A 24,483-nucleotide genomic window follows, 5' to 3' on the forward strand; every position below is an offset into this window, starting at 1 on the left:
AAATGTGTATTCCAATTTTTTTTTAAAAGCTCTATTTCTTTACAAAGAAGACCAAACTAGGGGCACCTGAGTGGCTCAGTTGGTCAAGCATCTGCCTTCAGCTTGGGTCATGATCTCAGGGTCCCCCTGCATCAGGTTCCCTGATCAGTGGGGAGTCTGCTTCTCCTTCTCCCTCTGCTTCCCCCCCACACTTGTGTACACTCTCTCTCAAATAAATAAAATCTTGGGGAAAAAAAAGAGCAAACTTAACTGGCTTATTTTTAGGAAGAGAGAAGAAAAGTGCATATATACTCTTTTGAGTTTAGAATCAGAATTGTAAATTGCATTTATATTTGATATTTTAAAATTAGAATTTTGTTACAGTTTAAATTAGAGGTTCATATATCAAAAGATCAAAAAGGTCAAAAAGTACCAAGAGCACAGAATTATATTATTTAAAGAATAGAGTTTCCAATTACTAAGTGAGCCATCTTTAATTCCAAAGAGCTTTCTCTTTGCTAGCCCTCTCTCAGATGTGCAGTTGTCCTTACTAGAAGCTGAAGTTGACTAAACATGCAGGTGCATTTGGAAATCTTGAGGGAGTGCCTGGAGAAATATTGTTTAGGTATTTTCACCATAGGGGTATAGAATATTTTCATTTTTTATCATCAAAGTGGTCATGGGATCTCACAATTGACCACAACATATGGAAGAGTTATTCATTTTTTTAAAGGATTTTATTTATTTATTTGACAGAGAGAGCCAGAGAGCACAATGGAGGGAAACAGCAGAGAGAGTGGGAGAAGAAGGCTCCCCGCTGAGCAGGGAGCCCAATGCGGGGCTCGATCCCAGGACACCAGGACTATGACCTGAGCCAAAGGCAGATGCCCAACCAATTGAGACACTCGGGTGCCCCAATATGGAAGAGTTTTGTGTTAGATAAGTGTTTTCCAAAACAAGCTTATTTTTAGGAAGGTTACAAATTAGACTTTCTTTTATCTTCTATCTCCAGGCCAAAGGACTATTTTTTTTGAAGTTGTGATGCTGGAGATGGAAGACATACCTAGAAGTGAGTATAAACATGCATCAACTGAGCGCTCACAATCAGAAAAGCTCTTGCGAACTCTAGTTGCTTGATGATCATACCGGTAAAAATTTATTGCAGCTAAAGTGGAGTAAAGTCTCACTCAAATTTAGGGTAAGATGTGAATGTAACCCTCACTGTCTGAAGGAAATAAAAGCAGTCTATGTTAATCTTGGACACCTTCAATACCACACAGAAAAACTATGCAATAGATCCTTTATTTTTTAAAAAAAAATTATTATTATTATTATTTTAGAGAGGGAGAGAGAGAGTAGGAGGAGGGCAGAGGGAGAGAGAGAATCTTAAGCAGGCTCCACACTCAGTGCAGAGCCTGACACAGGGCTCGATCTCACAACCTTGAGATCACGACCTGAGCTGAAATCAAGAGTTGGATGCTTAGCCAACTGAGCCACCTAGGTGCACCACCAATAGATCTTTTTAAACTGGCAAAATAGGGAGCAGTCTCATTTGACAGGCTAATTTGAGAGAAACGTATTAATATTTAAAAGGAGGTTAAATAGATCACAGCACGATTTTGAAATCTGTAGTATGAAGAGCCGAGGAGAAATAAACATAACCAACCATTCACAGCAAAGACATTAGGAAGATTAGATATTTGTGCCAGCCACAAGAGGATGGTGGGGCATTCGTCGAGCATGCTGGCAGTCCCCTTTCATACATACCATCATGGCAATAAGGGCACAGATGTAACTTTGTTTCATAATAAACTGGAACACAGAGACCATGGCATGAACTTTAACACTTCGTTTCTCCTCACGGCTCCTTTCCTCCTCAAATTCCTCCTTCTCATCCTCATCTTCTTCTTTCTTTTCTAGATAGAGAAATAATTTATATATAACTTAATGCTAATACATAAATTCTGGATAAATGTCCCCAGCACTACAGCACATACATGGTTTTAGCAGAGACTTTTATTTAAGACTTCAGAGATTATTTCCAACTAACAAAGCCCTCAGAATTCAAACAGATTCAGTAAGTGCTGCCTGGTCAGTGTAATGGAATCCTGCACTCAGAAATCCCAGAAAGAAAATTTCCATTTAAGAGAGTGTGGAAGGTAGCCTCTAAGATGTTTCTCAATTCTCCCTACCTCCTGATGTTCATGCCTTTGTGTAGTTCTCTCCCCTTGAGTGTGGGTGGGACCTCTGATGAGCTGCTAACAAATAGGAGGGATGAAATATGACTTCCAAGATTAAGTCTAAAGAGATTGTGGCTTCTGCCTTGGGCACTTTCTCTCATTTTCTTGCTCATTCTGAGAGAAGCCAGCTGTCGTGTTGTAAACTGCCCTGAGAAGAGGCCCAGGTGGCAAGGAACTGGTGTCTCTGGTGAGCACTCAGGAAGACCTTAAGGCCAGTCAATAAGTACGTGGGTGGGTGTGAAAGCAGATTCTCCTCAGGCGAGCCTTCAGATGAGACCACAGCCTGAGCCAGCGGCTTATCTACAACCTCATGGAGACCTTGAGCCAGAGAAGCCCATCCTAGTCACAACCAATCCCTGCACCACAGAAACTGTGACAGCAAATGTTTTAAGCCACTGGGTTTGGGAGTAATTTGTTATTCTGTAATTGATAACTAACACAAACAGTATCTGGAGTACGATATAGTCAAGGTGCAGAAAGCCAATCAAGCAACCAACTGACCAACGACTTTGTCTGCATGAGCTCAGTAGCCCATAGTTTCCTTTTAGGTCATGCTGAAGCAGGAAAGTCATACTAAGGACGGAAATATCACATCAAAAGCAGGAGAAAGTGTGGAGGGCTGAGGAGAAGAGGACCAGCAATGGGACAATACTGGCATAGTGGTGAGAGAAGGATTTCTCCTCAGGACCCTCTCCCACATGTCAGGAAAACTAATTTGACTTCAAAGATGAAGTAATGAGTGGCACACTTATGTGAAATGTCCTTTCTGTCCTCCTGCTCGAATTAAATGGGCTACATGTGAGCAGGTCACATCAGGGAGTGGCTATACACCATGAAGAGGAAACATAAACCACCAAAAAACCCAGCGTGCACAGCACCTTGCGCAGCCTCCAGAAGTGAGCCTCCCTCTAAGTGAGGTGGTGGTATTTGCTTGTGCAGAAGCCCACTGCCCCCCACCCCTCCAATGCTGGGACTGGGGTCTATAAGGGGAAGTCCACAGGCTGGAGATAGTGAGGAAAAAACTGAGTCTGATGCATTTTACAGTTCCTGGTGCTATACATCTGGTTGTAATGCTGTCTGGATATATGGATTCAAATTTAAAAAATAACTTTCCAGCTTTTGTTTTACCTTTGAAAGTTCAAATTATGATGTGAGAATGTGTGAGTTTGCCCTGTTAGCAGCCAAATTCTGTTAATTTCTCTTTATGTTAAGTCATAAAGAGAAAAGAATAGAAAAGATACCTGGCTGTGACCTGAGTGTTTCAACCTCTAGAAGTCGCAAATGCTGGTTTTTGGGCCCACCCTTTGTGATTCTGATGGCAAAACATTGAAGAGCACATTTTAGAAAGTACGGTACTTCTTTGAGCTATTCGATAAGTGAAAACCTTGGTTTAAGCCCAACTTACAAAAAACACATGTATGTCGGAAGCAGAAACAGGTATTAACTCATGGAGTCTGGTGCTCCGTGGAGCCGGCAGGTGTTACCTGGGGCTGGGAGGATGGGCAGGGCTGCTGGCCTAGGGACCTGAACTCAGACCTTACTGAGGAAGACTGCAGAGTGTGACTAAACCTTTGTACTGCTCAGTGGATGCCAGGTCAGGGGCAACTGCAGGGCATGCTGATTACACAGAACATCACAATTGTAGTTTTTCATTTTCATAAAGAATTATGAAAAAAATACATTAAGCTCAATGTATCAATAATGAAGGCTGGATAGTTGCTCAGTTGCTGGCCCTTTACTCAAGGTAGGATCATGGGTAACAACTCTATGTTTAAGAAAACACCTGCATGTAGTCTGTCTCCCCCCCGCCCCCAATAGTAAACTTAGTTAATTCTGGCTCTATGAATTGGTGACAGGCGTGGTCTCTGTCAGGGCAGTGACAACAGCGGTTCAGTCAACATTTGCTTTGCAGGAATGAGGGGCACTAGTGTTGCCAGATATTCACATTGTTCAAGGGATCCCAGAAACTTCCATATCTCAGTCAGAGCTGCACTTTTAAAATGTTGGTTACTTTCTTTCACTTTAGAAAATACTGCGGCGGCCAACAAAACAAAACACAACCCAAGTCACAGTCACCAATTTGTCATCTCTAGTAACCGCCTGTTTCCCTTCAACATAATAAACTGAGAGAAACGACAAAAAAAGGCCTAGTACAAGTTTTGACCCTCCCTCCCCTCCTTTTTTTTTACTAGACAAGAAGAACTCTTTCTGAAAACATTCATCCATTAACCAGAAAAACTGGCCATAATTACAATATCAAATTCTAGAAAGAACACAACACACATATACACATAGATTTAGCAGCATAAATAAGTTGCCATGTTTAAAATATTTTTTTACCTTTTATTTTTCAAAATTTGCCCCAATTATACCATTTATTTTGTATAGAAGGATAAACTACCCATTGCAATATGCTGGGGCAAAATACAGAACTGAAGGAAATGAGCTTCATGATACTGACCATGGAAGACAACACCTTGGTTAGAAAAATAGAACCCACACAATAAACGATGGGACACAAAGAGACGCCGGGTGGATGCCTGAGAGGAGGCAAAGCAGCAGAGAGGGCTCCTTACCTGAGGAGTCTTCGGAGGGCTCCCACCGGTACTGCGGGGTGGAGTACAGGTCGGCTTTGGCAGGGCCGTTCTCTATGGGCAGATTGGGGTGGATGGTGTGGTAGTCTACAGGATTGCCGTTCACGGTCACCAGCAGGCCCTGGCAGGGGAGCGCGGGGCAAAGGCACACCTGTGACAGCGGCTCCGGTTTTCAGTGTGGACACACTGCCTCCTTGCCTTATGCTAGCTAGGCAGAGCTCTACAGTGAAGAGCTGACTGCGAGCTGAACAAGGCCGCCAATCACCCACTTTAGCAAAACGAATTGTGTACATTCCTCTGTTCACATCTATTTTCCAGAGTGGTCCCACTGATCTTCTCGTGCTTCTGCTAAACACCATGCAAGGCACCCTCTGTTCTCAGTACCAAGTGTAAACCCTGGAAAAGGCTGCCTGAGGATTCCTGATCTGGTTGATCTCCTCTCCAGCCTCTGTTCTTATGAACTCTCCTCCCAGCCCTCCCTCCAGCTATTGGAACTCTCAACCTTTCCCAGGCCCCAGCCAGAGCACCCCTGCCTTGGCCCCTCCTCACCCTGCCCACAAGCCAGTGCAGCTCTGCAGATGACTAGACTAACACAGTCTCAGGTTAGCTGGCACCCCCTCGGGGATCTTTGCTGATGCTGCCAGCTTGCAATTTCTGTGATGAAACACTTCGTACACCAAGTACAATTTCTTGTTTTTTTCCCTTTCTCTTTGGCTTTATAATATAAATATGTGTGTGTGTGTGTGTCCATGAACATGCAAGACCTCCTATTCAAATTATGTAATAGGGCTATCTGCAGAGCAAAATGCTTTTAAAAACCCTCCAATGTGGCTTTTAAAAGTTTAAATACATTCTGGATGACTATAGTCGAGCTCATATTATATGAATTATTGTTATAACAGCAATAAACCTATATAATTTCTACAAGAAAAATATTCAAAAACTTAGGGAAATTTTATAGATCATTAAAATATACTGAAAGGAGCTAATTCCATTTGTATCACTTCCACACCACTTACACAAGCATAGATGATAATTCTAAGAATATACTAACATCAGATGGTTTGTAGTCATCTTGGGTCATGGATAAAAGCTGCAAAAAGCAACGCAGGACAGCAATGTTAATTTGTAAGCAAAAAGCACTGCAAAGTTTATATATATCTGTAACGTTTTACTATGCACATACCCATTCATTCAACTAGCTAGGTGCTAGTATGTTAAAATTGCCATGCAAAATATAAAGGGACAAATAATTGAACTGGATGTTATTATAACTGTTTTCCAGCTTCTGATGTTAACTTTTAATTGTGACAGGAACTAACCAGTCATAAGCCACATGACTACAAAAGTTGATCATATTTTTTAACTGTTTTGTTTTAATAGAATAAGCTGCCTCATTTAATACTCCCAGAACACTTGAGACCTCTGCAGAATTTTGAAAATATTTACTTTTTAAGAAACAGAAGTTTCATACTAAAGAAAAATTGATTTATAATGCAGGTTGAGATTATTTTAAGATTTACATATTGTCTACGACAAACTAAATATTACATGACTATGCTTTTAAACTATATTAGCCAGGTGTTTTGGACCCCCCCACAAATAATAAGTACTTTTTCTGCTAATGGTTCTCCAACTTTTTTGGATCAGGACTCATTTATAATCATAAAAAACACTGAGAGTCCCAAAGAGTTTTAGTAGGTCCTGTCTATCAATATCTACTATACTAGAAATTAAAATTGAGGCCTTAAAAATATTTATTAGTTCCATTAAATTTTCCTCAAAACTTAAATGTTCACATAAATCACTTTATTCAAATAGCTATATTTAAAAAACAAACAGTGAAAAAAGTAGTATTATTTTAAGCTTTTGCATATCTTTTTAATACCTGGCTTAAAAGAAGACAGCTAGATTCTCCTATCTGTTTGTGCATTTAATCTGTTGTATTATGTTATTCTGGCTGAAATATATGAAGAAAATCTGGCTTCACCAAGCTTTGTATTTGAAAAATGAAAGTATTTCAATTGGCTAGCCAGATAATTGTGGACAGTTTTTTGTTTTGTTTTGTTTTGTTTTGATACTACACCAAACTCAGTGAGTGATAGTAACCTGAAGATCAGCAGCTAATGGGATCTGAGACTGTATCAGTGAAAGTTTCACACTTGGTTACATTAAAATCCACTGCTGTATCATGTGTTGGTGATTTGCCTCAATGAGTTACACAGTCTACCAAATACTGACATATTTCATTACACAAGATTTAAAAAGCACATTTGTTAATACAATCTCACCACTGATCTCATCAGGGAGGCCCTCAAGTATGGGGAAGTTTTCAAGCTCTGAATAGTGGATACAAGTTTTCTAATATTCTAATTTTCGCTCAAAAGTTCAAATTTTACCATTGGCAACAAATGCTGTCAGTTATTTGCCTTGAAATGATGGGCTCACTTCATTTACTTGCCAGGAATTCTCTGCCAAATACCCATCTCTGAATACCCAGAATCTGTCCACTAGTGGCTCTTTCCAGGGGCTGTGGTGTGCGGTGGGCTACAGTTAGTTCAGCTCACACTTCCTACACCTGGCCAAGTGCTTTTCAGCAAGACGTCATCACACTTTCACACGTGGTACTCTGCGAGACTTCCCATTTTGCCACACAGGATATTAAAAAGACGGTGAACTCCAAAGTGGAGATTTAAGAAAACGGATAACTAGTTTTGGCCCATCAAGGATATTCTTAAGTGAACTGGCCTGGCTGCTTTGTTTTCTCTGATTGCATGGCCATGAAGGGCAGGGCTGTGGGGATTCCTGCCACCGCCTGGGTTTGCTTTGTGCTTTTGTATCAGCAGAACACATGTCAGCACAGTGAAAGAAGGCACCTATTTTAAATATTATTTTAAAAAGAGTTTGAGCTTGTGGATCACTGTGAGGGTCTCAGGAATCCCCAGAGGTCCACAGACCTCCATTTGAAAAATTCCTGAGCTATCCTCGATGGCTATCTGTCATTTAGTAAAAGAAGCTGTATAATCTGACACAGGGCGTGATGAGAGAGAAAGGCCCCTAGAAATCCTCAGACATTTTAGGGCACCACATGTGCCGGCAAGGCCATCTACCACCTAAGCCAGCTCATTCATTGTTTTACTCTCTCTCAGCACATGGCAGCCATGCTTAGAGTAAGGCCACGTGCCTTAGAGAAACTCACCTGCCACCAAATAAATCAGAGAGTCTACTCCTCAAGTGTCTAACATACCACCAAGCAAATGCTTTGTATTTGTCATTACAACATTGCCAATGGGCATTTTTAATGAGTCAGTATAGCACTGAGTTGAGTTCAACATGGTCAATAAATGCTCAAAGGGTTACATGAATTACCCATTGTGACTCACTTTTCCTTGTCAATCCATACTGTTGCCTCAGAGTAGTAAGAGATGCTTAATCATATTCATATAGACTGTTTTGTTCTTCTCTAAGTGGTTACTTGAGTTATTATTGCAGCTGGGTATCCAATGAAGTGAAATTATTTTCTGCAACATATTTTACACTGAGACTTTCCCTGCCCCGTGCTAACAGTTCCTTTGTTATTTTTGTTTGTTCTAAACACAAATATATTTTTAATTAAATCTTTCTTTTGAGGACTAAGAGACTGCATAGAAAGCACTGAAATATAAAACGGTGTTCTCACAGGGTATGGTGGAACCATATATTTCCTTCAGAAGCAGTCGGTTCCCCTCTCTGAATACAGCTCTCTGTAACTGAGACATCAAAATAAGACTATTTCTATAAACTATGAGCAATCGAGTTTGCATATGATACATGATTCATATTCAGCAATATAACACAAAAGAAGCAAAATAAATTAGGAAATGGAAATTGCTTTCTTGTGGCTTACTTTTCTCTCGTCAGTTGGGTAATGGGTGGCATACCACAGGCTCCGCCTCCTCTCAGCTGTTATTTGGATGGGGCTACAAGCCAAGGCTCTGTCCTCTTCCTTGGTCCTGTCATCCTGCACCTGAGACACAGAATAACCCACAGGACCAGCTCTGCTTCCAAGAGCAGTTCCCTCAGTGGCCTGAGTGACCAAGAGAAAGTTTTTCATCTGTGCCTTGATAATGATCAATTTTTTTAATTAATGTATATGATATATGGGATTTCATCAAGACACTTTAAGAATGACACCAGTGCTACCCTGTAAGTGCTCAGCACATCAATATTACATCCTGACCCCTGCTAATCCCTATAATTACAGAGATATGCTCTCATGTGAAATACTCACAGCTTCCCACTGTGTATTCCAAACTATACTACGCAAATGGCTCTTAAAGGAAGAACTTCCGAAAAAGTGCTCAGTGGACTGTGTAACCCAGCCACAGGCAATCTTTAATTAAGAAGAAATTAAGTAAGGACAGAATCATCTAGAGCTTACACACAACAGTAAGGAAGAACATATGTAATGCACAAAACCATCACCTTGCCTTACGGGACACTGGCCTAAATTAGACAATTGGTCTAGAAGAGATACAAAGAAAAAGAGAGAGAATAGGGGCAGAATGTCCTTGGGTGCTTTTGCATGGTTTCCCAAAAAAAAGGTGCTCCAACAACAAAAAAAGGCATTAAACACCACTGATACTGGAGTGCAGGAAGGGAACTTAAGAGTCTTGGTGCCCAATTTCTGGGTTCCAGTGTGCCAGGGTAGAGCACCCATGGGGAGTACCCAAATGCCCTGGGTGGGAGTTCATGCTTGCCAGGTGGGAGCCCATATAATAGTTAACGCTCGACACTTGCTTTTCTCTCTCTCTCTCTCTTTCTCTCTCTCTCTTTCTCAAACATGCATTATAGACTTTCACCTCTGAACCCACATTTGCTGGCTGGCATTTTTTATGAAATGTGCCAGGTCATCTGGAACTATGATATAATCAGCCACCTGTCTTCCATCATTGCCTCAATGAGAAAGTGCTGTGTCCCAGCCCATTTAAAATATTGGCCACCTGAAATGTTGACGCTGGTATGAATTAGGCCCTGTTCTCCACACGCCCCTCTAGACATTGCGGTCTGTAAGACTGCTGTTAACTCTCCTTTCTTTTGTCCCCAGAGGGCCCGAGGCTGAGGAAGCCGAATGTCTCGTGGGCCTGAGGGGCTGTAACCCAGCCTTCACCCATATGGCAGCATGGCGACAGGGGTACACAAGTCCTTGGCATTCTGTGGGGCTGCCTGAGCTCTCACAGAGCAAGTGAAGAACACCTGGAACTCTTATTAACTTGGATGGCTTAAAGCAATTTCCATCCCTTGTAAGACATTGTTCAGAAGCCATTCCCATAATATATTTTAATTTCTTTGGGATACACTTTTATTTGCACATATGTGCACATCCCTTACCTTCTGTGTGTTTATGGAGGAAGTGAACACAATGACTTCACTTTAAAGCATTTTATGGGCACACACAAATTTTGGGAGCGAGTTGGAGAAAAATATAACACAAAATGATTGGGATTTCTTATGACCCCATAAAGCATTTTGTTACATGCAGCTGCCATCAGTGGGCCCACAGAAAGATGCCATATTGAGAATCCTGTGAACAAAACTGCCTCTGTGGCCCTCATCACCCGGGCCTGTCTGCCCAGTGGGGAGGAGATGTCACATGGGAGGGAGGACAGGACAGAGCCCCATTTCTGCAGGGAGCACTTCTGGGGAGGGATGAGGACATGCATCTCCCCTGGTTCCATTGTGCTATCTGACTCAGATCCCATTTACTTGTTTTGGATGGCTTTTTCTCTTGCAGAATGTCCAGTTCCTCTGAGTGAGGCCCTTGCCTATGGGCAATGCTCTATCCCTGGCCCCCAGCTCAGCGTCTGAGATAGTTGACTTTCAATAAATATTTGCTGTCTGCCTGTGAGGCTGCATGAGTGAATGTGTGCGCAACAGTCTTGCGGGTGTGAACACAGAAAAGGCCCTAATCTAGAAGTGATAGGAGAGGACGAGTGACTTCATGCAGCCATGCTCATTAGGAATGGCTTCTCAGGTGTGGACGCTCCCCTGGCAGGTGGTGGATGAGAGCTGTGACAACCCTCGCCTACACTACTTTCCTCCCTCGTGTGACGAAGCTACCTTAGGGCTGAGTTTCTTAGAGTCAATTAGGGGAAGAAATGAAAGTGGCTGGCGTTTTCTCTCACCAAAAGGGAAAAGAGAGAAGCTACCCAGGCTCTCTGGCCCTGCTCTTAAAAGTTCCATGTACCGTGTTAAAACCCCCATGGGAATAAACCAGTTCTCTGTCAAGCCGAGAGGAAACCCCCTAGTCCCCACGCCTCACAGTGGGGTACTCAGGAGGCTCCAGGCACCATTGAGAATTGGGGTGTCCCTATTCCATCCTCAGATGTTAGAGGTCTGAGAAGTTTCTGAAACTCCTGTCACCATGGTAACAGGCTGGGTAGTCCCTGAAGCCCTAGCTTTGTTGTCAAACTTGGGTTTGAAGCTGATTTCTACCGCTCAGACGAATTTACCTCTCTAACCTCATTTTCCTCATCTCTAGGATGGGTACAATACCTATTCTTCAGAGTTATGTAGTGCATGTAATGAGATAATATATAGGAACAGCCTCGCCTATGGCCTGGTACTCAGTACGTGCTCAATAAAAATGTCTTCCGTTCTCCTCACCATTGACCATTCCTGCCAACACATGGTGATATATCGAAGGGAAACCAGGCTTTGGTCTAACAGCATCTGTTTTCACACCATGCTCTTCACAGAAATAAAATATTAGAACCAGAACACTATAGTTGTTTTGGAATATAGCCCTGATTAGTCAGCAGTTCATAGGAATGAACCATTTCCCCTGGAGTTTCCAGGTTACTTTGCCCATGAGATCACCAGAACCTTCTGATCCCTACCAGGGGCTCCTGTAGCCAGATGCGGATAAGTGTTGCCAGCGTGTAATACATCACCAGCAGGACGATGGGGTTGGCATGGTGGTACCACGACAGGTCTGGGTTTGCTACGACCTTCCAGGTGCTGGAGCAGTCCGTGCGAATGACTGATTTGATACCAAACAACCTGTTTAAAAACAAAGGAAGGTTTTTAACCTAGGAATTAGTAGGAAGATGCAATGAACTATATGTCCCTAACATAGAGTAAAAACATCTTGTTTTTAATACACTTACGCGCTAGCCCTAGGCTAATCCATCCTGTTCTAGATATTTCATTATTCTTCTGTATATACAACTACATCTTTAAATAACATATGTACATATACATATAATATATACATATAATATACATATAATATACATATAATATAAAATATACATCCTTAAATCATATATATGTGTGCTGGTGTGTGTGCATGTGTGTAAAATTGATGCCAACAGTAGCCAGCTGATCTTTACACTGGTTCAAAAATCTATCTAATACTATCCAATCTAATAAGATGTAATGCTAATACCATTAATCTAATGAATCTAACTCCTTGAACACCTACTAGAAATTTACATTTTAACTGCCAATCAGCCCTATTAAGTCCCTGCATTACTGAAACGCCAAATATGTGGCAACATGTTATGAAGTTCAGCTAAATGAGCACCTATTTTGTTTTGGCAGGAGTTAGCATTAGCTATCCAACAAATGCTGCTATTATTGGGCAAATATTGAAATTGGACACAGTTCTATGATTCAGCCATAGAAACCAGACATTATATACTACAGTTTCTGGAAGATGTATTTCTGTCAAATTTCATTTATGGGGCAATTTGATCATTTTAAAGCTATATAACTAATCATTTATTTTGAAATATAACTTTATGAGGCTTGTTAAATTTTGAATTGATTTACTTTTTATGTTATTTCTACTATATAATCAGAAGGTATCTGATTCTATAATGGGAAATTGTATAAATATGATTCATTTAGAAATTCATTTCATATGACCTTTTTCTAAGAAAGGATTTTACTAAGTGAATAAAACTTTTATGTTAAGTGAGTCTCATATCTTTCTATTATTTGTATCTCTTAGATGAGAACTTCCTTTAATTCTTATGTTACGTTCTTCATTCAGTTATAAGATATTCAAGGACTACAAGTTCCTCACTTGTAAAACCTCTCAGCGTTCTTACTGTTTTCTGTCACAAGGCAAGTGCCATATTGGTGAATTGCTCAACATAGATTTTAAAGTAAGCTAAACAGAAACTAAACTTTCTTCAATTTTATCAGAAAAATATGTTATATTAGAACTTTCTCTTTACAGGTCTTTTCTTCTAAGTCTAGCCAAATATTTTGTAATTAGCATTACAAAAAAGTGTTTCCTGCTAACAAAAAGAATTATGTCCCTCTTAGGTGGAATGCTCCGAAAATTGTTTTGCAGTCCTAGATTAAAATGTCAATTTCCTGTATACAGTGTGAGGAACTGAAAGTTTTGAGATTTAGAATCAAACATTAGCTGAAAGTCTCTGGGTTAGTCAGGCAGCAAGTCTCAGACCCCAAGTCTTTCCTCTTCTTGTCCCACACCCGGTGCATGTGCTAGCAATGACTGCATCAATCATCGGTTTACAAATACCTGTGTTGCCCTGTCAGAAAGTCAGTAGTAATTTCTGCAGCTGTCTGTAAACTGACCCACATGCCTCCTAAAAGTCCACATTGACACTCCACAACTGACTGTTGATATCATAGCTTATTCCAAACTGATTTTTCACACTTCTGTAAGAATACTGAGGATTAGTCTCATGTTTTGTGCTCTGAGTTTGGACTAACAAACACGGGTAAGAAGCTATAGAATGATGGATTGTTGTACCCTTTAAGGAACTTCTTCTGACAGAACTATGTAAATATTGTAAGACCTAAGAGTTCTCTTTTCTTTTCTCTTTTTTTAAATAGGCTGGATACTACAGAAAAAAATTTTTATATAAGATGGGAAGTTTGTACTTAAAGTTTCACATAGTTTCTGGCACTAAAATTCTAGGATGCTGTGCAACACCCAACTATTATTTAACTTACTCAGTGTTTTCTTGTGAACCTTCCATAATTCATTATTGCTTCTTAATATTGACAATACAAAGAAAAGTGAAATGATCGGACCTGGCCTCCAGGAACTCACTCTCAATCTCACCACAGTGATGGGACAGGCTCGTTTGAGGACAGCAGGATGCTACAGAACCCCTTCTGTCTGGGGGTGTTTCTGTCTGGGAAGGGTAGTCAGGAGGAAGAATGTTACATGTCAGGATAGTCAAAAAAGGGTGGATGAGTAAATGAGAGAAAAGAGAAGTCCTGTGAGATGTTGCCGGGCTGTGGGGTTGGGCTGGGAAGAGAAACTGGGCACAGTGAGAACAATCCTCTATTTTTGTTACTGGTGCATCATTGGATATTTATAAGCTTCCTTCCATCTTGATGATTCCCACTTAACCGCTAGTGTATTTACAGTGGTCCTAGTTCACATTGATTGAATAAAAATACCTATATTGTTCATTGGTCATTAAAACTGAAAAATGGCTATCTTATATCTCTCCATAGAACTATCTCTTTGCCTGGGAAGTATGGTGACACAGCTATGGAGTTATGAATTCCTGTTTATTACTTATTTAGAAGCGGAAAGATAAAGCTTCTCTCTTCTATGCATTTGGAATATCCTTGGACCCCAGGCTAGTTCTTCAATAACAGACAGGGGTGCATTTAGTCGGTGGCTCGTGGTCTCTGAAAATCCAGTTCCTTATAAAACTTAATAGAATTGAGGGTAGGGAGGGGGCGTAAACAGGTGAACAAAGAAAGGGGCATTTTCCAGAAGATCTTATGCAAAGTGCTTAAGATCTCACAAACTCTTCTATTTTTCAGAGGATGGCTGGAGACGGCTCCCTGTGTGATGGTCAGTTCCCAGTAGAAACATATCAGACCCTTGGGTCACACGCTCCTGCTTTGGTATCTGACCTGTCTTGCTCTGCTGTTTATTTCATTCCCAACATCCCTGTCCACAAAACAGGTCCTCAGCTTCTCTTCCTGGACTATTATAACACAAAGGGCGGTCTCCAGGTTCTCTCCCCTCTACGGTGTGACCATTGCCAGAGTCACCTTCAGAAAACTCAGGTTCAGCACGGCACCTTCCGCTTCCTACTTCCTATTCTGGAGAATAACTCCAAGTCCCAGCAAAGTATCCCCCAGACCTTCAGCAGCCAGGTCTCATTTCCTTTCTCCCAGACACCATGAACTCAAGCTACACTGGACTATTTAGGGTTTACCATTAAGTCTTAGTCCCTTTGGTCTTGCTACTTTTTGCTTTACCAGAGTTATTTCCAGGTTGCTGTGACTTTTCGGGGGTTGCCAAATGAACTATTGGGGTATGTGTGCCAGGGAAGCTTTGTCCACTCCTTGGCAATGCAAATCCAAGGCAGCAGGCCAGGCAGGGCTCACAGACTCTCAGATATCTCTCAGGACCACTCCAGCCCCACCCCAACTGCATCCCATAATCTACACATATCAATGTATTCCTTCCAGATATGCTCAACCACTCCAAGTTACTGCAGGGGTCCCCAGGATACCAGCAGCCGAGGAATGCATAATTATATTACCACCATAGCCCATCACCTGAACCCTCATGCTCATTTATGATGGTGGTTGTTGCTGAAAGCATTAATTCTTCATTGTTTCTTTTGGTCCAGATGGTCTCCGTAGTTAATGTAAACTGATACTCTAAAAGCAATTTCCAACTCTCTTCATTTAGGTTTCTTTTTCCTTTTTCTTACTTTTTTTTTTTTTTGTGGGATTTCCTGGACATCATCAAGGCTTACATCTTAGGAGCTAGGGAACTATCTCTGGGAAATGTATGATTTCTAACTAGAATAAATCTGTCCTGCCTGCACATCCACAATGACGGGATTTGTAGTCATAGTTTGTAATTGGTTATCAGTTTATGTGCTTATCTCTCTGCCCAGCTTGATTCTAATTCCTTCAAAAAAGGATATGGGTTTTGTCATCTTGCTTTGATGGAAGCACCTAGAATACAGCAAGTTTAAAGTTGAAGCTTATGAAAATGAATTAAAAGTACCAGGACTAAGTTATATCATGAAGTTATAGTAGGTGACTGTGGTTATAGTAAGAGTAGAGACTAAGGGATAGCAAAGTTCCTGCTTTTGAAAAAGAAAAAGAAAGAAGGATGGGAAGGAACTATAGTTCACAGGAGAATTCTAGAATTTTTAGAGAAATATTGCTGTGGCCTAGGCCACACCATGCAAAATTATAGTGCCCTTGGTCTGGGAAATAAGAACACAGAATAAGAGCATAACAAAGGTATTGCAAGAACACTTTTATCTAAATTCTATCTTGGATCATAGGTAACATAATTATTTTTGTCTTCTACAGGCTGCCAATAAGAATTTTGAACTTTATCTTTTGGATGGATCAATAAATGAAAGTATATAGTCAAGAAGTAACTTTTTAAACTCAAGAGGTTGATAATTAAGAAGCAATAAGAGATTCAAATATCCAATAAGAGCAAACTATGGAGCAGCCTGGATCATTCCTTCAAGACCCCAAAACTGCACTTTACTCAGATTATTACTTGTAAAAATTCATCCCACACCTTTTGATAGAAGAGGACATCACAGCTACAAGAAGTATCTCTGATCACAGGATTTGCTTCTTCTTCCCCTGCAGGCCCAAATGGACAGCTGACTCTCAGCTCTGTTGGGGGTTCTGTGGGCTCACTGTAGATGCCTCTCCACCTGCCAGGGGACACTTGCTTTGCACTTTTTTCTCTTCCTCCAGAGCACTCATACTATCTGACAACATACGGTGAATATGAACTGGCAGTGTATTTGCTTCAATTTGCACATGTTGGCAGATTTATAAAACCTCCACCTGTTTTCAGGTTCATTCTGACCACATCTGCTTGGTTGCTAGTAATACAGAAACCTAGCCACTTGCAAAAAATTATGTAATACTGAAAATAACACCACATTTTTAAAAGTCTTAATTGTGGTAAAATACATGTCACATAATTTATCGTCTTAAATGTTTAAGTGTACAGGGCAGTGGTATTAACTATAGTCATTGTGCTCTGCAACCGATCTCTAGAACTATTTCATCATGCAAAACTGAAACTCTGTACCCATTAAACAATAACTCCCTATTGCCCCCTTCCCTCAGCTTGTGGCACCTGCCATTCTACTTTCTGCTTCTGTGGACTTGACTACCTAGGCACTCACACAAATGGAATCACGTAGTATTTGCCCTTTTGCATCTGGCTTATTCCACTGAGCATCATGTTCTCAAGGGTCATCTATGTTGTAGCCTGAGTCAGAATTTCCTTCCTTTTTAAGGTTGAATAATATTCCATTGTATGTATGGACCACATTTCGTTTACCCATTTCTCTGTAGATGAACACTTTCACCTTTAAATCATTGTAAATAATGTTGCCATGACCACAAGTGTACAACTATCTCTTCAAGTCCTTGATTTCAATTCTTTAGGACAGAAATAGGATTGTTGGGTCATAGGGTCATTCTATTTTTAATTTTGTGAGGAGCCTCCACACTGTTTTCTATCATGGGTGCAGCCTTTTACATCCCCACCAACAGAGCAGAAGGGCTCCAATTTCCCCACATCGTTCCCAACACTTCTTATGTTCTCCTGTTTGATAGTAACCATCCTAGTGCATGTGAGGTTGGACATCACGTTTTTCATTTAGGTTTTTCTTTTCCAGATCTCAGAGCTCTTTATGATCCAGGCCTCTCATGATACCGGGAGGCATATTCTTCAGTTAAATAAGCATTGGCTAACTAGAATGGATGAGTATGCAGTTAGGTTGATAGAAGTCTGGGCAGGTTTTAAATTCTCTTATGAAACCAGGGAATATAGTCTTTCCAACTAGAGTAAAATGATTGCTTTGGGGCAATAATTGTCTAGAGAAACTATCTTTTAACAATCTTCTCATTTTAACCTTACATCCTTTAATCGAAATAAATGGGGGACTGAATGGAGGGAAAAAAATAGAAAGGGAAAGAGGGCAGAAGAGAGAGATTTTCCCACTGCCAGACTTCCAGGGTGCTTGCTTTGCTATTTCTATTCTGAGACCATTTTCCCTGGAGAGGGGTTTAGTGGCAGACTGCAAGGGTCCCAGTGCTCCCCATGGTGATTATTCTGGAGATTCATGAAACACAAGAAGCCAAATGAATCAGCAGTCATTTTCACTGACTGTTATACACACTCACCTGAGTCAGGTGAGTACCCAGGAACAAATAGCAAATAGACTTCAAAGAGGGAAAGGTGAAGCCTCCTTTCTGTAAGCAAGTCATTGTTCACAGGGAAGCATAGAGCCTTTGGGACGAACTGTGTTTGAAGGTATAAAGCTAGCCCTAACTGCCATTGCCCAGAAAAGGTCCTTGGGGACCTGATCTTTTACGCAAATATGGGTACCCTGAAGAAGTCTGTGCAAGTAACTTGGGGGGAAATCACCAACCACTTAAAAATAACCAACTTTTCTTTTTTCTTCCATCTCTGCCCGCTTTTTCCCTACCCTGATGATCATAAGTCTAAGGGTAACAACATGTGGGTTTATTATTAAAGGTTCAAAAAAAGTGATGAAGATTCAGGTGGTACATATTCTATCATATTTTGGATTTTAAAATTAATCCCTTGAGTTAAATGGCCTTAGCATGAACTCAAAATAAACTTAAAAATAATCAGAGGCTATAAGGCTCAATGAAAAGAACAGGAATCTAGATATGGATTCCAATCCTGCCTGAATTATCAGCTGTGTGGCCTTGCATTACGACATTTAACTTTTCCGAGCTTCAATTTCCTCCCTTAGAAAACGAGGCTAGTCAATATGTATCTTGAAGACATATTGTGAGAATTAGAAATGACAGAAAACTTGGAAATAATTTTTCTGCCAGTTCAACTTGGAATTGTTGATATGGGGTTTGCAAATATCTGATGTAAAATACTTTTGGATTGCAAGCACTACGCCAGTAAATTTATTTTCAAATCAGACAGGTATTAATTTCTTCCTTGTATAAAAATATAGATCCAGAAAGGTCAAGCTGGAATGATGTATCTGTGTTTTGAACAGCACTATAAATAGCTAATATTTGGATATGGTGATGTTAATGAGAAATAAATGGAGAATAGTTTCTTGACGGTACATTCAGGTTATAATCTAAATAATCATATATGCTTTTTAAAAAAGATTTTATTTATTTATTTGAGAGAGAGAGGGAGAGAGAGCAGGGGGAGGGAAGAGAGAGAAGCAGACTCGCCGTTGAGCAGGACCCTGATGTGGGGGTCCATCTCAGGACCCTGAGATCATGACCTGAGCCAAAGGCAGGTGCTTAACCAACTGAGCCACCCAGGTGCCCCATAAATATCCACATATACTTCCTTCTCACACAGAGAACATACATTTCCTGCTCTAAGGAAAACCATTTCAAAATTCTTTTTTTTTTTTTTAATAATAATCCATTTCAAAATTCTACCCAGTTATGCAACTCCCCAGCTGGATCCCTATGTGATGGTCGGTCATTTCTTAGAGTTCAAAAAATATGCCATAGAGTTCTGCAAAATTGCACCAAATAGTAATATTGCAACTGCAGCAAAATCTCCCATTGGGAAATATGGAGTTTGGGCAACACACCACACTACCAGGCTGTAGTTATTATCAAATCCTGCTAGATGCTTAATAGGAATTGACTGGGACAACTTCCAGCCTGGCAGACCAGTAAGTATCTTGCTGGCATCTCTTGGTTCTTCTCATTAGGAAGGACTTCCTGTCCATTGTCTCTCTTGATCCATTGATCCAATATGAATCTCATCCACTCCCCAGACCCATTTCAACTGCTATGTGTGGTTAACATTTTGGTGTATTTAATGTCTATTGTCCTCATTTAAGCACAGATCACAATGTCTTATATCATTAGTCTTCTGTTATATGTCTGTGTCCTGTGTGTTGAAATAGGTTGTAAACTCCTCAAGGGCCAATATCATGCAGTTCTTGGCATCTTCTATAGCACCTACAATAGTTTTCCAAACAGTCCATACTCAGATTTATTACAAGCCTGGCCCTAGGAGTAGCCTTACTAATACATTTTCAAGAGTAATTCAAGATATCAATCACAGATTTTAGATTTCAATCATGTAATAATGCAAAACAATGCTGCAAACACAAGCATTGCAAAAGTATTTTTCAAGGACTCAGATGTGAAAGTCTTAAAATTGCCTGTTTAAACACTTTGATCAGGTTGACATGGACTGCTCTATCAATGTTCAACGCCTAAAGATGAATGGTTCCAAGGTGGTTGATTCAGTGAACAATCACTCAGGTGTATTCTCTTTTCCCTGATGTCCACAATGCATTGTTGCTGTGCACTCTCACACTCTTTCTTTCATGGTCATGATTTCAGCATTGTGTCCTCAGACATGATACCTCCACAAAAGTTCATTGATAGGTGGAGGAAAGGGAAATCTCATTCCAAGAGCTTTTTAGTTGCAGCTCCAGGTTTCTACCTAGAATCACTTCTCTGTAGTCTAAAGAACATCCCTTAATGTTTTGTGTAGTGTGGATCTGCCGGTGCCAAATACTATTTTTGTTTCTCTAGAAAAATCTTTATTTGACCTTTATTTTCTCCACCTACATCCTTTAATACACATTTATACATTGATTTTTTTTTTCTTTTCTTCCAGCAGAATTTGAAAGATGTTGTCCTATTGCCTTTTGAAGGGCATCACTTCTGACTGTGAAAATTCTTATCATTGTCCCCTTGCACATACTCTATTTTTCTGTTGGGTTGCTTTTAATATTTTCCCCACCATGGGAATTACAAAATTTAATTATATTGTGTCTTGGTGATACTTGTTTGTGTTTATTTAGATTGAGATTTGTTGAACTTCTTGAATTTGTGGGTTTATATACTTCATCATTTGGGGTAAACACTTGCCCACTATTTCTTAAAATGTTTTCTTTCCTCACACCTATCTGAGACTCCAATTACATTTATGTCAAATCTCTTGAAATTATCCTACAGGTCACCGTGGTTCTGTTTATTATTATAATTTTTCAATCTCTTTTCTCCTTTTGTACTTCAGTTTGAATAGCTTCTGTTACCCTATATTTAAATTGATTCATTGTCTAGTAATTTTCAACTGGATCCTGGACATTGTAATTTTTACATTATTGAGGATCTGGATTTTGTTGTCCTCCTTTAAAGAGTGTTGAGTTTTGTTTTGGCAGGCAGGTAAGTTCCTTGCAGATCAACTTTATCCCAGCAGGCTTGTTCTTAAGTTTGATTGTTGTGGGTCTGGAGTTGCCTTTATTGTGTAACTAGTTTAACAGTTAGACTGTTAACAGTTAGACTCAGTAGAGTAGTCTCTCCATTCTTATTGGCTAGAACTAAAGTGCTTTCCCAACCCTCTGTGAGCTCTGGGAGTTGCTGAGTTTACACTTTCTCAGTATTTTTTCCCTCCCCAGGACTATTGCTTTGTCCGGCTTAATGGAGTCTCACCCTATGTGTGCATAGCTTAGAATCCAGTTAAAGTATCTGGGTGACCCCATGCAGATTTCTGGAGCTCTTTCTCCATCCTGTTCCCTCCTCTCCATTAGTCTGTGCCACAAATTTCAGCCCCCTCAGCTTCTCCAAACTCTGGGCTCTCTTTCTGCAGCCCAGCAAGACCACCATGCTCTGCTGGGGTTCACCTTTCTATACAACATGCAGTAAATGCTATCAGGTAGAAAGCTGGAGTAATCATAGAGCTTATCTTGTTTTTTTTCCCTTCTGTCAAGCACCACAATCCTACACTTCCAATTGTCCAGTGTTTGAAAACAGTTGTTTCATATACGTTGTCTAATTTTCACTGTGATTGTGGCAGGAAGGCTAGTCCAGTACACTTTATATAACTTTTAAACACCTGCCTGGCTAACACACATACATACTTGCATAATGGTATCTGCTTACCTATCTACCCAGCAGTAGGGGATTCTATTTAGAAAATTTTTATCATAGATTTACCACCTGTAAACACAACCTGGATAATAAATATCTAATCTAAAAGCCCACACATAAAAAATGAATGATTATGTTCTTGACTCACTTTTCCTCTCCTTCCTTCATTTCAGATACAACTGCAGTTTTCTAGGTCATTGTTACCAGGAGTATTAGTCATGTGTCTCCCCAGCATCCTTTTCATCAGCGATTCCTTCTCCTTTTCTGTGCCCCTCACGGAAATGCACACTCTCCCGCATCTCCCTCCACACTCACCTTTCTTCAACTGTTATCAAAGAACCTCAGGAAAATTTCTTCTTTTCTTTTCACTGTCTCTTCATATTATTTGTGAATATCAAAGTAATTTAAGTGACAAATTATAAATGCAATAGTGCTAGTAAGGAGTATGTTTCAGGGAAAATCAAGTTACAGATTTTGTAATGAAAACAGATGTAAGGACAAGTTCAGTCACTTTCTAAAACGTGTTCCCCAAACCATCTATGAGGACCATTTAGGAAATACCTGTCCATTGCATACAGATACATTTGTAAAATACAATAAAAAGTAATTAATAGAAAAATAATCACATGCCTGAATGCCACAGCAATGCCAAACTGCTATATAGGTTTTAAACGTTTTCTCTCTTTACACACATTTCTGTATTTAACTTGTTGAAAATTTGTTTCAAACAATTCGTGGAACAGCAATGACCTGCTACAATAGAGTATCCAGAAACACTTGTCAGAATATTGTCAGTAGTCTATTACTAAAAGTTTGACCATCTCTAATTAACCTTTTCCTCAGATACATCTTTCAATATAAATATTTATTTCTTAAATTTCACCTATCAGTGAGATCATATGATAATTGTCTTTTTTTTTAAGATTTTATTTATTTATGTGACAGAGAGACAGCCAGCGAGAGAGAGAACACAGCAGGGGAGTGGGAGAGGAAGAAGCAGGCTCCCAGTGGAGGAGCCCAATGTGGGACTCGATCCCGGAATGCCAGGATTATGCCCTGAGCCGAAGGCAGACGGTTAACGACTGCGCTACCCAGGCGCCCCAGATAATTGTCTTTTTCTGATTGACTTATTTTGCTTAGCATAATATCCTCTAGTTCCATCCACATCATTGCAAATGGCAAGATTTCATTTTTTGATGGCTGTGTAATATCCCATTGTGTGTGTGTATCTATCTCATATCTTCTTTAAGAAACAAGGCAGAGGATCATAGGGGAAGAGAGGAAAAGATGAAACCAGAGAGGGAGACAAACAATAAGAGACTCTTAATCTTAGGAAACAAACTGAGGGTTATTGGAGGGGAGGGTGGTGGGGGGATGGGGTAACAGGGTGATGGATATTGGGGAGGGTATGGGTTGTAATGAGCACCGGGTATTTATACAAGACTGATGAGTCACAGACCTATACCCTTGAAACAAATAACACATTATATGTTAATTGAATAAAAATAAAATAAAATAAAACAAAAACAAAATAAACATTTAGAACTGCTCTTCACAATGTAATTAATGTTCTTAAAACTACCAATATAATCAATATTGAAGATGATAATTCCCTTATTGGTGTGTGTACAGGGGGAGAGTCTAAAATCATTGAGGAAACACTAACACATATTTTCTGTTGTGCTTTGTGTCATTGGAGTGTCTGACAGCTAGTTGGCAGAGAAGCTCCCCAATCTAGCACTGTAAAAGGAATGCTGGCACACCAAAGTGCTTCCTGCTAAATCCCAGACCCGGAAAGAATGGAAGGAACCAGGCCAGGATCTGATGGCCTCCAGTCAACCAATGGGATCTGCTCTCATGGGTGAAGAAGGCGCGGACCTAGCGCCTACCATCTGCCACACTTCCTGTTGGATGTGATCAGCATCTCTCTTTGCAGTTTTGTATTTAGTGAGGACAGGTTGGAGAGCACTAAGCTGCTCATGAATGTCTACTTCCCAAGTTTCTAAAAATAGTACAAATCAAAAGACAGCCAAAAAACAGAAGCATGATACTTTGGATTAAGCTAGCTTTCATAAATAAAACTTGAGACTTAACATCTATATCTAAACCAAATAAGTCAGTGGCTCCATGGACTTTTGGAACTGGACTGGACTGAAATCTGTGTACTTCTTTTGTGTTATATAGTCCGCTATTTTTAAGTAAATAGAGTATATCTTAAATTAAGACATTGTTTAATATGACATAACTTTTTTTCAAGATTTGGAAAGTATTTATGATCTTTTACAACTTTGCAGCCAGTGGTGGGAACCTCCATTCCATTATACGGTACTGCATCAGTAGAGGCCTGAGGTGTGAGAATGTGCACTGGTCCTCAGAAATGTGTGAGAATTTCTCTTTTAAGACAGAAAATGTTGGGGCACCTGGGTGGCTCAGTCGGTTAAGCGTGGCTCAGGTCATGATCTTGGGTTCCTGGGATCGAGCCCTGCATCGGGCTCCCGGCTCACTGGGAAGTCTGCTTTTCCCTCTCCCTCTGCCTCTCCTTGTGAATGCTCTCTCTCTCTCTAATAAATAAATAAAGTCTTAAAAAAAAGACAGAAAATGAGCTTCCATTAATTTGTCTTAGAATTTTTGTCTTTTTAATTTAAAACAATTTTAGCTTTCAGATTGTTTAATTTTGAATAAGTAGTAATTTTCCTGTTGTATATGTGACTTGAATTATTTACTTATAGCATATTTTGGAAATTTCTCCTAATAAAAATTACCTGAAGCTT

The 24,483-nt window shown here is 40.1% G+C and overlaps 1 protein-coding gene across 9 annotated transcripts in view; it reads right to left on the reverse strand.

The window, feature by feature from the left end:
* Positions 1-24,483, reverse strand: part of PIEZO2 (piezo type mechanosensitive ion channel component 2) — a 443,262-nt gene that overhangs the window by 111,557 nt on the left and 307,222 nt on the right. For 3 of the 9 annotated variants that reach the window (XM_044382834.3, XM_044382831.3, XM_026495979.4), the window contains exons 8-12: positions 11,692-11,854; positions 8,700-8,819; positions 5,868-5,906; positions 4,796-4,934; positions 1,747-1,895 (exon numbers count right to left, since the gene is read on the reverse strand). In XM_044382834.3, coding sequence (XP_044238769.2) covers positions 1,747-1,895; positions 4,796-4,934; positions 5,868-5,906; positions 8,700-8,819; positions 11,692-11,854 — 610 coding nt within the window. Of the gene's footprint in view, positions 1-1,746; positions 1,896-4,795; positions 4,935-5,867; positions 5,907-8,699; positions 8,880-11,691; positions 11,855-24,483 lie in introns of all 9 variants that reach the window. The other 6 variants (XM_057313247.1, XM_057313249.1, XM_057313250.1 and 3 more) reach the window with 4 other exon arrangements.

The sequence above is a fragment of the Ursus arctos genome, unplaced genomic scaffold, assembly GCF_023065955.2.
Source record: "Ursus arctos isolate Adak ecotype North America unplaced genomic scaffold, UrsArc2.0 scaffold_17, whole genome shotgun sequence".
Lineage (NCBI taxonomy): Eukaryota > Metazoa > Chordata > Mammalia > Carnivora > Ursidae > Ursus > Ursus arctos.